The 16750-nt window shown below is 37.5% G+C and overlaps 1 protein-coding gene across 1 annotated transcript in view; it reads left to right on the top strand.

Annotated features, from left to right (window-relative positions):
- Positions 1 to 2624: 2624 nt before the first annotated feature.
- Positions 2625 to 16750, top strand: part of LOC594384 (cytosolic carboxypeptidase 6) — a 58904-nt gene continuing 44778 nt past the window's right edge. Inside the window, exons 1-5 of the mRNA XM_030996104.1 lie at positions 2625 to 2707; positions 4644 to 4766; positions 7214 to 7338; positions 8191 to 8285; positions 11616 to 11832. Coding sequence (XP_030851964.1) covers positions 2683 to 2707; positions 4644 to 4766; positions 7214 to 7338; positions 8191 to 8285; positions 11616 to 11832 — 585 coding nt within the window. The 5' untranslated portion in view covers positions 2625 to 2682. The remainder of the gene's footprint in view (positions 2708 to 4643; positions 4767 to 7213; positions 7339 to 8190; positions 8286 to 11615; positions 11833 to 16750) is intronic.

Below are 16750 nucleotides of genomic sequence, written 5' to 3'. Positions count from 1 at the left end.
AAAAGATGTTGGTCGGAATTTTTTATTTTATTACCCCCCCCCCCCCCCCCCCCCCCCCCTTCAAAATAGCGACCGTCGTCCAAAAAACTCAAAACCGGGAACGTCGACCAAATTTCGCTGGATTCTGTTCATGTACACGTAAACGAGGCCGGGGTCTACTCGTCTACTAGCAGGATTTCGAAACTAAGGCATAATTATTTAGACGAGTGAGAAGTTTGGAATAATTTTGTGATTTTTAATGAATTTGTATCCCATTAAAAAAAAAAAAAAAAAAAAAAAGCCAACCGTATAGGTGTAGATTTTAAGATTTGTGGGTCGGTCGCAACGGGCAATGCAACGTTTTTCCTTTTTACGCATATATAGTTAGTGTTGTAGAGACATGCATAAATTTAAATACATGCTGGTCTATCCTTTCCACCATCACGTGTGGCCTATCATGATGATTGTTGCAAAGAGGAGAATATAAGCATCCAATCATGAACAGTCTGGGGAAAATAATTCAAATAAAAACTTGTGTTTAAAAAATATATAAAAAAATGAGCAGATTTAGCCGCTGTCTCCTTAATATTGAACAATGATTGGGTTTCTGACAGTACCACATTCAGAATGATTATACTACTACTACTACTACTACTAGACTACTACTACTACTAATACTACTACTACTACTACTACTAATAATAATAATAATAATGATGATGGTGGTGATGATGATGATGATGATGATAGATAATGAGCATAACAATGATAGTAACAATAATAATAACAAAACATTCATGTATAGAGAAAACATTACATAAATATATCCCAATGCATGCACTTTCAGGAAAGAAAAGAAAAGCAAAGAGAAAATATGTTACTAAGTTCCTCTTATCTGTCTATGGTCGTTCATGAAGTTGGTCACAATAATGAAAAATACAATGACAGAGAAATGAGCTTATGTTTATATTATACATTACTCCTTCCCCTTCTCGATATTCTCCTTATAAATCTACTTCTATATCTTCTTTTTACTTTCCTTCTCCTTCTTCTTCTTATTAGTCCCTTTATTATTATTGGCTGCATTTTGTTAATTGATAGGTGAGCAGAATAAAAAAAAGGTGTTGAATTGGGCCCTGGGCCTAGAAAAAACAACAACTAAAAACTGAAGGAGTGATGGGGATTTGGAGTGGAAGACTTGGAACGGAAGGAAAATTATTTAAATCAAAGAAATGTCGTGATCGTGATGATAATGATTGACTGATTGGAGATGATGATGATAGTAATGATCAAGCGCGCCGGAAGCAGTTTGGGATTTTTTTTAATTTTTATTTTTTTATTTTTATTTTTTATTTATTTTTATTTATTTATTTATTTATTTTATTTTATTTATTATTATCATTATTATTATTATTATTATTATTATTATTTTTTTTTTTTGGGGGGGGGGGGGGAAACATTCCAGGGGCCCGCTCACCTTCCAGGGGCAGTGACGTAATGAGCAAAAACGTTTGGAAGGGGGAGCAGAAGAAAAATCTGCATCGCCACCACTCTTACACGTTACATGCAGACCCCGCGGAACGTTTTTCAAAGTGAGTATTAACGATCAGGTATATAGAGCGTAAATTGGCGTGGGGTCCAGGGCCTGAGCCCCGGCAGGGGATCAGGCGGCCGAACCCCCGGAAGCTCAGGGTTTTTAGGCATTAAATTACGGTCAGATAAGCATATTTATATAACTTATTTTTGACACTGCAGGCAGGTCACTAATTGGCTGGGAGTCCAGGGGGCAGAGCCCCCTGAAGCTCAGAGGTTTTAGATATTTAACGGCATCCAGGGATGCGACATTTGTGACATTGGCAGGTCACTTATTTTTTTCTCTCTCTTTCTTTCTTTTTCTCTGTAACATACTTTTTCAAAAAATGAGGGGGGCTCGAGCCCCGAGCCCAGCCGTTCTGCAGGCCCTGATATGAAGGCTTCTAAATAAGCATATTTTTCGCCTGACTGAAAATTTGGGAATTTCTAATTTTCCAACAAACGCATAAAAAGGTATGGCTTAACAACAAAATTGAGGAAAAAAAACCCCGGAAAATCATTTCATTTCAGCAACATTTGTAAATCACTGGTATCGAATAAGAAATAACCCCCCCCCCCCCACATCAGTACGCCAGCATTTGAGGGCTCATGTCTTCTTACCCCTATAACAAAAACACACACGCTTTCCCATCCTCTCACAATATTTCCACGATATCGCTATTAAAAGAACCTCCATTGATGAATATAGGCGACATGCGGAATGTTAGTAAATTTAATTCCTGTTATCTTTCATTTTCTTTGAATGGAATTTTGAATGTGATTTAGTTTTTTTAATTATTATTATGTTCTTTTGGGCTAAAAATACAAACCATCTTTACTCCTTTGCTGTTTTTTTTTCTCTTGGAAGGGGGGGGGGCGTTTTGGGGGCAAAAATGCGTTTTCCCCCACTTTTTGGTTGGGGCCGGAGGGGGGGGGGGGACAAGTGCCCCCCTGCCACCCCACTTCCGGGGCCTATGGTAATGATGTTGATGAGGATAATAATGGTTATGATGATGATGATGACCATGATAAAATTGCAAGCGAGGTCTGTCTTGGATCACTCGCAGCGTCATTTGCCAAGCAACCAGTTTACTGCGCATGCGCATCTGATACTTTCAGCTCTGACGAAAAATGGCAGACAAGCGAGCCGATTCTGGTAAGTGTGTTTTAAAGTCTAAATTGTACCTACGTAGATAACGTTGTCAAGTTTTAAAATATTTATTGTTCATGAGAAAATGTGACAATGTGAGTAAGTCTGCAGATTACATGGAGCGAGGCTAGTGACCCGGACAAGTTGACCGAAATTGTATGTGCAGTCCCATGTGTTCTTATCTGTGTATTGTATTTTGGTTGGATGAATAATCTATTTATTTGAATGAAAGTTTGCATAGCCTTGCGCACACATAGTAGCATTAGTACCGCCTCTACGCTATAGATCTGCACCTCAAACTGGAGCTATCAGTAAAGAATTATGCAAACTTCTTTATTATGGTAGATTATTTACACGCATGCACGATACTGTATTGTATTTGTAACTGAGACTGAGTAGATCTAGGTCTAGAGTAGACTACTGTCTGAGCGACGACGTCGACATCAAACTAAGCCCTAAACGGAGGCTTCCCGATGTCAGATGTGATCCAAATTCAGGTGGAAAATGCGATATATGATTATGATTAAAATTAGTAAAAAATTGGGCTAAAATTCCTTCGCTAAGAATGGATATGAAACTGCTAAAAAAAATACACAAAGTAGAGTAAAGGAGCCGGTAATCGGCCAGCTCCAGTTTTCGGCCGATTGGTTGGATGCAAGGTAAAATCCCTCTAAAATACATCGCATAATAGCATAACACATATCCCACACACACCATACCATGCCAGTGTCACTGAAGAACCACATTTGCAATGAAAAATATATCCTAAAATATCACATTTTAGCGATGTAATCGGCGGTCCTGCTACCCGAATCTGAAAAATCGAGTATCTTACGCGTGTCTGTAAGAAATATGGGTACCATAAAATGAGCTTTATTTCAAGTATTTTTCAGATTTAGAGCCCGATTTTGTGCTAGTCGCAAGCTAAAAAGTATCTCATCGCATGTATTAAATCAATGCAGCCGCACACCGCAACGCACACACGATATCTCTGTCTAATTCAGATTCCAATATCCGATCACCGCAGTACTAGTTTTCGGCCTGGCGAGCTCCGGGGAGCTCCGGTGTGGGATATCTTCTCCGCCCCCTAGTGCTATAGATCAGCGCGGAAACGCACGGCGCGTGCGCGCGCTTCCTATTGACTTTGTACATGCGGCCGAAAACTGGTACACTATGCCGAAAACTGACTCCGAACCAGTGAAAATTGAAATGAATATTGTCGTGGCAATCGTGATTTTTTTCTGGGATTCTTGTTTTGTTTAAATAATAATAATATTTGCTTCATGATTTGAACAAAAAATGATAACAAATAGGAAGTGAAGGGTCCAAAAAATAGGATTTTGTTCTAAGTGGCCGAAAACCGGCTCCTTTACTCTACACTAGCGCCATGATGACACCTAAATTATAAATAAATAGTGAAATACAATCTTTTCAACTTACCGATGATAGAATTTTTGTTGTTGAAAATTAAATATCAAAACGCGAGTCCACTGTCAAACTTTTCGATCAACCACTTTGAATCTTCATGTAAAATCGTTTACACAAATTAGATCGTAATGCGTAAAGAGACACGCCAGAGGAAAATCAGCGGCGTTTTTAAAAGTTTTTCTACATGATTTTGAATCAGCTGGAAATTACAAGCGGTGTACACGAAAGAAGCTGTTTTTGTAGAACACGATTTTCCTTTGCCACTTTGATGACAGTATTGATTATTTTAGTGTAAATATGCAGGGAGTGTCAATGCATTTAGATTAAAAATCCTGTGAAAACTTGAACTGCCATTTAACTATGAACATCTTTCTAAGATTGTACCACACACACATACAAAAATGACACTTTTGTGAATCAGAACAGTTTGTAAAATCTGTGAATGTTTCATACAGACAGAATTATCGGTATTCATGGTATGTCTATTAATATCTGTATTTTTGTTAACACACAGGCTCTGAAAGTGATGCTGATGATGCAGTTGTTGGCAATCTTAATAAGTTCACTGTACTCCCACTTGGATACAGTGGCAAACCTAAACCTGGACATCTCATCTTTGATGCATGTTTTGAATGTGGTGAGTGTTTTTTAATTTGTTTTCATTCTTTTTCAGGAGATTTAGGTAGTATTCAATCATCAATTTTAAACATGTAATTATGATAGGACTCTATGTTCAGTTGAGCACATCAGCAGAGTAATATAGACGTGCAGATGGTTGAGCTAACCAATAGAATTCTAACATTTAATCCTGTATCTATATCTGCATTAGCCCTTTACTATGATTTTTCCTAAGTTTACAATTGTTATATCCAAGCCATCCATTATATATGATTAACAATTCAGAATGGCTGCAAACCATTCCTTCTTCAAGGTTTGCATAACTCTAGACATCTGCAATTATTCCTATGTCCAAGAATATTTTAGTAATGGTCTCAAGTGTTCTTTGTTGTTGTTGTTTTGTAGCCACTGGTAATGTTTCCAACATTCTTATGGCAAAGAGGAGGAAATAAACTATAGATTCAAAAGAAAAGCGAAAGAGAATCTCTATCTTGCCAATTGGCGTAAGCGAGAGTTAATGGTAATAACTGCATGGTGATTTGTCAAGTTAATGTCCAAATATCAATAACAATGTTGGTATAGTTTGGACTTTACAAACATACATTTGTCTATGGACTTTGTGTACTGACATACTGGCATTTGCAGGTCTGTTTCTTTTCTTTGAGTGATGGGCAGATCTTTTTGATAATGAAGACAAAAAGAGACTTCCTGAATGAAATGTTCAAAAGAGAGATAATGTCAAGTAGTAAATAACCAGAGAACTTTATATCCATTGTTGTGGGCCCTTTGACAGTACTGAGCTAATACTTCACACCATTTCTTTGTTGGATATGGAATATAAAGACCAGGGAGCTTTAGGTCTTTAGTTTGATAGGGCTTAGAATGATGATCTTGACCCTGAATAGTGGATTAGTCAGCTCTATAGAGTACTAGAGACTCATTGAATGGGTTGGGTTGGGAGGGGGAGGGGTGGGGGAGGGGGCTCTATAGAGTACTAGAGACTCATTGAATGGGTGGGGGTGGGGGGGGGGGGGGTTGGGAGAGGTGGCTCTATAGAGTACTAGAGACTCATTGAATGGGTGGGGGGGGGGGAGGGGGTTGGGAGAGGTGGCTCTATAGAGTACTAGAGACTCATTGAATGGGTTGAAGGGAGGGGATGGGGGGGGGGGGTGCTCTATAGAGTACTAGATTCCTTGAATGGGTTGGAAGGGGGGAGGATTATGTTACACCTTTAGCTTAACTTCACAACATCATTGATTGTTTGTTTCATCAAGTCTTTATTTCAAAATAAATTGTCATACATAAATACCAGGAGCATGGTCCCATTTTGGATGCATGGCAGGTCATATGATTTTTACAACACTATACACGAGAAAAAAACAACAACACATTTATGCAATATGATTTGCAATCGTATACAGATTATATAGTTATTCTGATCGTCCATTACTAAATGAACGAAAATATGTACCTGTACAAAGGAATATTACTTAATAAGCATTGTATGATCTGAATGTATTGTGTGTGCTGTGCATTTCACTCTTTGGGAAGAAACAGTACCATAACTTGCACTTCTGTGTTTTATCTTGTGCCGTATTAGACTCTGATAGAGATGTACATACATGTATTGTATTGTATTGTATTTATTAAACTTCATTGATGTACATCAATATTCTGTTTATAAATATATAATCCCTTTACAATGTAATGTAACAATCAATATTCTGTTTGGGAACGTCATATACATCATATAAGTCAATTTACAATGTAATATAACATATCAATATTCTGTAAACATATATACCATATAAATCAATTTACAATGCAGTGTTTATAGCAAAACAGAAGGAAAATTATATCCAGTAGAAACACTCTTGTTTCCTTTAGTAATAACATGACATAATGCATAATATAATGTACCATAAAACACCCAAAGATTTAGATACATGTATATAAAACATAATAGCCTACAGCACTTTTCTAAATAAATTATAACTCATTCAATACAAAATAGGTAAATGAGGTACATGGAATGCCTAAAATAAATGACGTATGTTGCAAATGTAAGTGCATGACTTCACATGGGGATCAGACCAAAGATGAAATAGCAAGATGCACGCATATGCCTTTGCTGCTGTTACTAGTATGATGGGCTGCTAATTGTATTTTTAGTATCATTTTGTGAGAGATTGTAATAGGTAATGAATGAATATAAAGATCACTATAGAGCATGAGCACCTCTCAATTAGGTTGTTTGCAAGTACATGTACATGTATGAGTGATGTATTGATATTAAAAGCTTCGCACATTTCAATCTATACTAAAATCATATAAGATCTGCCCTGTTAATAGACATGGAGAAATAAAAATATGATTTCAAACACACCATGACCCATTAATAACCTTCATTTTTTAGTGAAAAGAGATAAATCTGAATATATTTTACTGGTACTGTTTCCATCACAGGTAACCTTGGTCGTGTTGACTACATCACAGAGCATGAATACGATCTATTTGTTAGACCCGATACCTGTAATCCTAGGTTTAGGGTCTGGTTTAACTTCACAGTGGAGAATACCAAGGCAGATCAGGTCAGTAAGATATCACAGGGTTTCAATACCCGTTCACCTTCCTAACCCAGTGTATTATCCGTACCTAAGGACCTCTTGTGGACATGATGTAGGGTGTAACAATCATTATTTTGTGAATGACAGATGTTGTTTCTTATACCACGATACTTTTCTTCAGGTAATACTGGTTGTCTTCCAGTGTTTATGAACATAAAAGAAACTGCAAGCCTCATATGTGTACATGTGTACAAGTGCAAACAACTTCAAGCACTAGTGGAATTTACCCAGAAAAAATTCCTGTGAAACATTTTAATAGACACTTTCCTTGGATAAACTTCTGAGAGAACAGGTTACCGGTAATGAGATTCTGAATTTGACAACATATTATTATTGTTATTTTTTAAATTTTGTATTATTATTATTATTATTATTATTATTATTATTATTATTATTATTAGTTTTTTTTTTTTTTTTTTTTTTTTTTTGGGGGGGGGGGGGGTAATAATAAAAATAATCTTTATGTCTGGTGTATGTTTATTTCATGCAAAGCTAGTGAATTTTAATCATAAATACAATGAACCAGTTTAAAAGCCTGTTTGAAATTGCAAATTGATTACACATTTTTAAAGCCCAATGATGTTTTATGTTTTATGTTTGCTTTGTGTAAAGAAAATTGAACCTTGATGGAAACTTACTAGTTTTTAAGAGTACTGGTATACACAGAAAACACTTCATGAGATTTGAAGAAAAAGCATATTGCCCATTTTTTTTATGGTCTGAAAGTTGCCTGTGACTGTTTCATTTTTTGAAGGAAAAATATTTGGGGCTATTGAATATGGTCTTAAATTTGCTTGTAATTGTTTTATTTTGCAGCGTGTGATATTCAACATTGTTAACTTCAGCAAGACGAAGAGCTTGTACAGAGAGGGCATGGCACCGATGGTTAAATCATCAAGTAGAACAAGATGGTAAGGTCAAAGGTCATTGCATTATCTTGAACTTATGTCGTTGATACATGTAGGTTATTCTGTATTATTATTAATAATAATAATAATATTACATAAGATTTGTATGGCCCCAAGTCCACTTGACAATCAAATGCTCAAGGCGCAGCTTGTGCAAAAGATGAAATACATGATAATAACAAAAGTGTAACAGAAAAGGTACAGACATGAAGGTACTGGTTATCAATTATAGGCTAAACAGATATTTCTTAAGATTATTTTTTAACACTTCACCAGAACTGCTATGTTTAATCCATTTAAGGAGACTTATTCCATAAAGACGGCCCAGCATGACATATTGGCTCCCCCACCTTGTTTTAACCCTAGGAATAACAAGTAAGCCAGAGTATTGAGAACGCAACTGTCTAGACGGAATGTAATGCTTGATTAAGCTGTAGGAAAACCTATTATCAATGTACATGTATTTAAGACTTAAGTAGTGAAAAAGTATTGTAATAAATGTACCTAATATGTTGTATACATTGTGTTACATATTGTAAAGTTTTCTTTTTTTTGTGTCTCCTGTGTATTGTGTTATTGTGCTTTTTTGTGTATCGGCCTTTTATCTTATTTTGTAACCTCAATTGAACTGAGGTACTTTTATAGAATGGTCAAGAATGGTAAATACATAGCCACTTACTGACTTGAAGGAGATGGTCTGTTTGTCCACCCCTCCACAAAACCAAGAAGTGCTCAACATCAAGACAGATAAATAGAAAAGAATATTCAATTACGGTAATAATTAGAATGTTAGGTACTTGGTTTGAAGACCAATTAGGAGATTTGGTGCTTGAGAGTTGACTGGATACTTGTAATTGAAATGAAGTGAGTAGGAAACACAGACAAGATGGCTGCCCTATCTCTCAGCTGGAGAGCAAGGGGGCTTCATATTGTCATCTCATCAGACATTGGTTATTAAAGATTCTCTTTTGAAGGTATTCTTGAATTCTGGTAATGATAGGAAATAAATTTATCAGTCTCAAACCTCAACATCAACATGTTCTTATTGAAATCAAAATTTACTTGTTTGTTGTTGAACATTACTTGTATAGAGAACAAATTGTGAGATGCTTTTCCTTAAATTCTTAGAAAAATAAATACAAATTTAAAGTATTGTAAATTATTTACCCCCATGTCAAAAGAGTCTAATAGTATTTTTAGAGCAACAAGAGGGGGGGGGGGGGGGGGGGGGGGGGGGGGAGTAGTTAAGGTGCTACACGACAAAAATGGAAGAATTGTAATATTTGGAATGTAAATTTTAATTACATGTGTATATTTTGTATAATGTTGTTATAACGGATGCATACTGTAGGAATGAACTTTGGTTTGGAGTTGAAAAGCCAATGCTAACCCACCCTATACTCTTGGTCATCCTGAAGACACATATTTGTTTGTATGAACTCCGCTGGATGGGAGAGGGACGTTACAAAATCACATACTATATCAAATTGTAGATTTATAAGTTGATGAGTAATACAGAAGATGGCAATGGGCACATTAAGACAGAGAAGGATTAAATTTTCAACCATATAACCAATCAACCATCTTACCCATCCACCTATAATTATTGTGAGTAAAGAGAGGACTAAAGCTGTCTCTTATTTGTACTTCAGTATCTCAAATACTATATTTGTTGTTGAAAACTCACTTTGTCACTATGTTTTAAGTTAACCCAGCTGTACTGCTTGACCGTAGGCACTTAAAGGTGTTTATAATTAACCCCATGGTGCCTTCCCATCTCTCCTCTCGTTCTAAGACAATTATACATCTTTTATATATTTCTACTCTATATTCTACTATAACCAGCCTCATCTCAGGCTTATAAGTACCCCTGTGTTAACCATGTTCATACATGGCATCGTTTCCCATGCATTCCACTCAGTCCCTCACTGCAAGTCTGAACCCATCCACTGTAGAAGCGACTGTCATGTATACAGATTTTGCAGGGCTGGAGTGGTAGTTATATCCCTTGGTTGTGGTAGCGAGGGGAAGTGGTTCATTGAGGGCTAGAGGCAAATCACTCCAGTGCCATTATCAATCAATGCAGGATGCGTTCTCTAACAGACAAAGGCCCTTCATTGAGGCCTGGCTCCCACTTTCCTCTGCAAGATTTCACATTTATTAGGAATTAATGAATTTTTTGTTATTGGAGGCCCTCTATACATGCCAGGATGGTATGGGCGATGCGTTGATTCCATTAGTAGCTTTCAGCCTAAGTGTGATTGACATTGACTTATTAGCTGTGATTGATTGGAGGGCTAGTCTGAATCACACTCATACAAACATTAATAGCTCAAATTATGGGCAATAACTCTCAAAATATAATTTTCTGTTTGTTTGTTTGCTTTATCAGAATGTCTGTTTAAAGCAAATAGTTTCGACAGCAAGAGATTTAGAGACCATGAGACATACTTTAACTGTCAAATTATTTGAATGTGTACTGGTCTTTATCAAATATCTAGATGTATATATTTTTTGTATAAATTTATGGATTTGCATTTACTACCAGCCCATGTGTGTTCTAGCTTGATTGTTTTCTTTATGGAAGCTGACAATATGCTGTAGAAGTATTGAATTTTAGTCTTTGGCAGTTTGTGTTCTGTAATCAGATTAAAGCAATTACTATTTGGCTAATTCAAATAATGTAAACCTGATGAGGGTCATTCCATAAAGTTGGGGCAAAAAATTTGACGGTGTCCATGTAACGTAGATATGATTAGATCCCTTACTACACATGGAAGATGAAATTATCTGTTGAAGATTTTTATGCAATGAATATGGAATCCCCTGCCAGAATTGTTCCTGTTTCAGTTGCTTTTCTTCAAAATCTTTGCTTAATACACATTTCTCTTTTTACTAGCGTTACATGGACACCATATTCATATATCATTACATAAACTTTAGGTCCATGATATTGATTAACCATGAAGCTTGAGTACTTCTGAAGATAGTTGGCTATGCTTTTTATGCAAAACTCAATTTGAGCAAACATTGTTACAGTCGATAGGAGACATAGTTTCTCACTTCTGGTATGTTACAAAAAGTGCCCCAACTTTCTGGACGGACCCATAAATAGGATGCCTATTTTCCTGAACTCAGACATCAACTCTAATGGACTTACAAAGCACCTCTTCTATTCAATACAAGTGTTATTAAGTGTAGTGTAGAAAAAAACTCATGGTAAGTGAATGTTCAAGTTGCAAGTATATATCATCGTCTTTCATTGTTTTTAATTGGTTATGAATTCCAATAAATTCAGGAACTTTATTCCATTGTTTTGTGATCTATTAACAGGCAGAGGATACCATCCAAGAATGTGTACTATTACCGATGTCCAGACCACAGGAAGAACTATGTGATGTCCTTTGCTTTCTGCTTTGATAAAGGAAGTGATCTCTACCAGTTCTCCTACTGCTACCCTTACTCCTACACTCGACTACAAACATACCTCTCGGCCGTGGAGAAGAGAAGGTTGGACTTTGTCAAGAGAGAACTACTCTGCCTCAGTGTGGTAAGAACCGGTTCCTTTCCTTCATGTGGCATGTTTGTGGAGGTTCTGCCTCAGTGTGGTAAGAACAGGTTCCTTTCTTTCATGAGGCATGTTTGTGGAGGTTCTGCCTCAGTGTGGTAAGAACAGGTTCCTTTCCTTCATGAGGCATGTTTGTGGAGGTTCTGCCTCAGTGTGGTAAAACAGGTTCCTTTCTTTCATGAGGCATGTTTGTGGAGGTTCTGCCTCAGTGTGGTAAGAACATGTTCCTTTCCTTCATGAGGCATGTTTGTGGAGGTTCTGCCTCAGTGTGGTAAGAACAGGTTCCTTCCCTTCATGAGGCATGTTTGTGGAGGTTTTGCCTCAGTGTGGTAAGTACATGTTCCTTTCCTTCATGAGGCATGTTTGTGGAGGTTCTGCCTCAGTGTGGTAAGAACATGTTCCTTTCCTTCATGAGGCATGTTTGTGGAGGTTCTGCCTCAGTGTGGTAAGAACAGGTTCCTTTCCTTCATGTATCATGTTTGTGGAGGTTCTGCCTCAGTGTGGTAAGAACAGGTTCCTTTCCTTCATGAGGCATGTTTGTGGAGGTTCTGCCTCAGTGTGGTAAGAACAGGTTCCTTTCCTTCATGTGGCATGTTTGTGGAGGTTCTGCCTCAGTGTGGTAAGAACAGGTTCCTTTCCTTCATGTGGCATGTTTGTGGAGGTTCTGCCTCAGTGTGGTAAGAACAGGTTCCTTTCCTTCATGTGGCATGTTTGTGGAGGTTCTGCCTCAGTGTGGTAAGAACAGGTTCCTTTCCTTCATGTGGCATGTTTGTGGAGGTTCTGCCTCAGTGTGGTAAGAACAGGTTCCTTTCCTTCATGTGGCATGTTTGTGGAGGTTCTGCCTCAGTGTGGTAAGAACAGGTTCCTTTCTTTCATGAGGCATGCTTGTGGAGGTTCTGCCTCAGTGTGGTAAGAACAGGTTCCTTTCCTTCATGTTGCATGTTCGTGGAGGTTCTGCCTCAGTGTGGTAAGAACAGGTTCCTTTCCTTCATGTCGCATGTTCGTGGAGGTGTCGTGGTATAGTGGTTCGTCCATGTGACTCTTAATCCAAGGGTTGAGGGCTTGAATCTCAGCCCAGCACTAATTTCCTTTGGCAAGATATTAATCCACATTTGCCACTCTCCACCCAGGTGTAAATGCATACCCTATAGGATGTGAAAGTCATTCTTGTTTGCTAAGCATTGTGAGTGTGTGATAATTGATAAATAGCCCTGGCTGGAATGCTCCCCGTTCTCCAACGTGATGAGATACAACGCCAATGTCTTGAGTGCTATATAAACCCAAAATATTAATATTATTATCATATTGTCTTCTAAGAGCCAGTAATGGGAAGTAAATATTTAGAATGCTGAAAAATTTAACATTCCTCATCCTTGCTTTTAGAAACTTAATCCTGTTTCTTGTTTCATCAGGACAAACCTTTTGTTGTTAAATTGGCAGTGCCTTTGTATGCACTTAGGAATATATTGGTAATTCATAGGATTAACAAGTCATTCAAAAAGTCCTTTTTAGATTGAAATGATAGTACCGTAGGCAATAGAGGATGGTAAACCAGAAAGCTTAATAAAGGCATATTACATCTGATTTAGTCAGTGTAATGCATGTATTGTAGCTCGAGAGGTTTTCTAAGCAGTGTGCACCCGTTAAATCTCAACCCCAGGCATGAAGAAAGCAAGAAGCCAATCTGACTGCAGAGCTGTTAATAGCTAGCACAAGACCTCAAGTCATAAACAAATGTGGCTTGCACGCTTCATTGAAACAAAGAGATTTAATTGAGAATGATGAATTAGATTGGATGGGTAGCGATGCAGGGAAGAACACACTATTCTTGATTTGCTTTGCTTCATCTTCAATGGAGGGTGACTGATAAATGAGGCCGTAGGCTCTCTTTAGATATGGACAAACTTTCTATTTGATGGAAGAGAGTGGATTCTCTGAAGAGAGTGTTAGAATCAGCAGCTTGAAGATGAAATGCATGATATGAGCTGAGAGGTACAGGACAGTGACATCATGGTGTAATCAAAGTATTTTGGTCTAAATGTAAGATTCAATTTCTTGGAATAAAGACTGTAGAGCTTGTGTATTGGCAAAGTATTAAGTGATGTCCAAATGCATGGATATTGAAGATCAAGGTCCATATTCTATTAATTCTGCTTTAAACCCAATCTTGGGTCTTAGATCACTTTTAACGAAGGAAAACTTAGATTTCAGATTAACTTTCCTTGTTAAACCTGAATTGAACAAAAGCTTAAACCTCTGAAGAACTATGCATGCAGGAATGATTATTGTCTTCAGCGAATGTTTCATGGGCATTTTAAATAAGAGAAGGGATGTGGACTTATACACAATATATACAGGTGGTTTATTATGATCTTTAGATAATTTTTTTCCTTCAATAATGAATTATCTCAAAGTGTAAATTCTGTAGAGGGGTGACCATGATTTGTTCATCCCTTGAGAGACCAATGACAGTAAACGGTAAGAGCAAACAGTAGCATGAAAGAACGGCCTACCATAATGAAGTCAAACTTAAAGTCGATCTTAGTCTTTGTGAAACACCCCCCTGATATTTATAGCGAAACATGAACAATAGAGGCATAAGTAATGAACTTCATTTTAGAAAATTATGAACAATATATGAGGAATATCTTGAAATAGCAAAAACATTAACTAACTGGTAGTCTAATTCCCTGATTCAGATTAATGAACAAACACTATGTAAATGTAGAGTGTAGATTGTATAGCCTGTCATTACCAGGCAGTGATTGCATTGTGAATAGTAGAGTACTCATACGAAGGCTTGAAGTAGGACAAGGTTGTGACGAAGCCTAAAAGACAAAGGGATTGATCCCATAATGGCTAAAAGCACATCACTTTTTTTTGTGATGAACCAAACTTTTTGCTCCACCACTGTATAGGGAAAATCTCCATTACCAGGAGACAATGAGCAAGCAAATTGGAAAGATGTGGCCTAGATTGGAAACTGATTTAGAACTAATTGTTCCTGACAAAGCATGATTCACATTGAGATTATGAAATATGAACAAGCTTTGCAAAGGTTAATTTGATTAAGAGATCAACCAGGAGCTAGCATAAACATTTATCATAGTTTTGATGAGAAATTTATAAAATTTTAATAAATAGGAAGTTGATTTTGTATGAAAGGTGATTGATGAGTACATGAATGAGAGAGAATAGAGCCGTGCTTTTCATTTCTGTTTGGTTGAATCTATCGGTTGTATCTTTCTAATGAAAATGTGTAACCTAAAAAGTTTAGATGTAACAGAGAGAGAGAGAGAGAGAGGAAGGGGGGGGGGGAGAAGATTAAGAGAGAATTAGTGAGTGAGAGAAAGAAAGAGAGAGGGATAGGGACAGACAGACAGAGAGGGGGGGGGGAAATAAAGAGAGAGCACAAAGAGAGTGAGAGATAGAGAGAGAGAGAGAGAGAGAGAGAGGGTGAGATACTTAAGGTAGTGAGATAGGGATGGTGACAGAAAGACAAAGAAAGATGATAAAGATACATGTACATTATAAAAGGATCATATACAGGACTTACAAGAGGACATGCATAATTCATCATTTTCTCAGGAAAAAAAGTGATGTTAACTTTTTTCAACATGTTGAAAAGGTGTTAACATTTCAACAAAAACACACACACAAACACACCGACACACGATGTATAACAATATTATGCAATATAAGTGAACATACATGTACATGTAGTTGTGCAGAAAGTGTGCTTCTCCTGCTCATTCACCTACATCTAATATACTTTCTAGGGCTGTGAATGGGAAGTTATTGAACAGAATCACAAAATGTGGGCCATTATGGTGATTAGGTTGAACATCAGGTGAATTCTTGAAATGTCAATGCTATTGGTTTACCAAGGTGAGGTGTAAGAACATGTCTGGACTCTACACAGAACTTCTTATAACTTGAAAAACAAAACTCTCAAGTTGCTCTTAAATATTCAAAGTCACTCCTGAGTGGCAATAGAGATAGGGAAATATTTCAAGTCCATACCTGAGTTTCAGAAAAATAGTATTGAGAATGCAGTACCCTCCAGCCAGCCCGCTGTCTACAACCTCTTTCTTAGCCGCTGCTTTCATGGTTAGGTGTAGCCTTAAACCAATCAGGGGTTATTGAAAACATTTCTGGGAGCACTCTAAGAGGACCATCCCAGCACAGAAACTCAAGTCTAGATTGGAAAATGCTTTAGGGTATCGAGACAAGTCAGAACTCTGAAAGCATTATGGAAACACACTAACAGCTTATCCCGACGGATTGACACGCACACCCAGCCTTTACAAGTGCCCCCTAAAGTTATGAGCCACCATCAAAGATTTTCTTTTCTCTCTTTGTTTTTGTTCCCTTGTTGTCGCTACCAAATGCTTTAGCCTGGTGGAATACCTGGCTGGCTGGCTGGTGCATTTATTTGTTTACCTCTACCCCTATACATTATCTTGAGAATTCATCCTCAGGCTTGATTTCTGCTCTAAATGCATGAGTTCCCTATCTTTCTCTCTTCTGCCAGGGCTAGATCCTCTAAAGCACTGCACCACATACAAGCACTTGATTTTGGTTTAAAATAACCGTCATCCATAATTCATCCGCCATGCATTTGCATCGGGGCTGTGCTGGCACTCGAGCTTCTACAAAGCGCACCATTGAGTGCTCCTGCCACAGGGCACACGTACGCGTGTAGGGGAGCGCTGCTTGCTTGCTTGCCCTACGTAAATTCTCCCCTCCTGTAAATTCAGTAGGTCCCCCACAAATGGATTTGCCAACAAACAGAAATCGAACTCCTAGACTTTTTAACATTCCCAAACATGAAGTATGTCATGCTGGTATTCTTTTCCATTCCTCTTTCAGGTTTGTTGTTAGGAAGTGAGATTGTTTC

The sequence above is a fragment of the Strongylocentrotus purpuratus genome, unplaced genomic scaffold, assembly GCF_000002235.5.
Source record: "Strongylocentrotus purpuratus isolate Spur 01 unplaced genomic scaffold, Spur_5.0 spur5_scaffold_3, whole genome shotgun sequence".
Classification (NCBI taxonomy): Eukaryota; Metazoa; Echinodermata; class Echinoidea; order Camarodonta; family Strongylocentrotidae; genus Strongylocentrotus; species Strongylocentrotus purpuratus.
The sequence above is the reverse complement of the archived record's forward strand: the minus strand, read 5'-3'. Positions and strand labels throughout refer to the sequence as shown.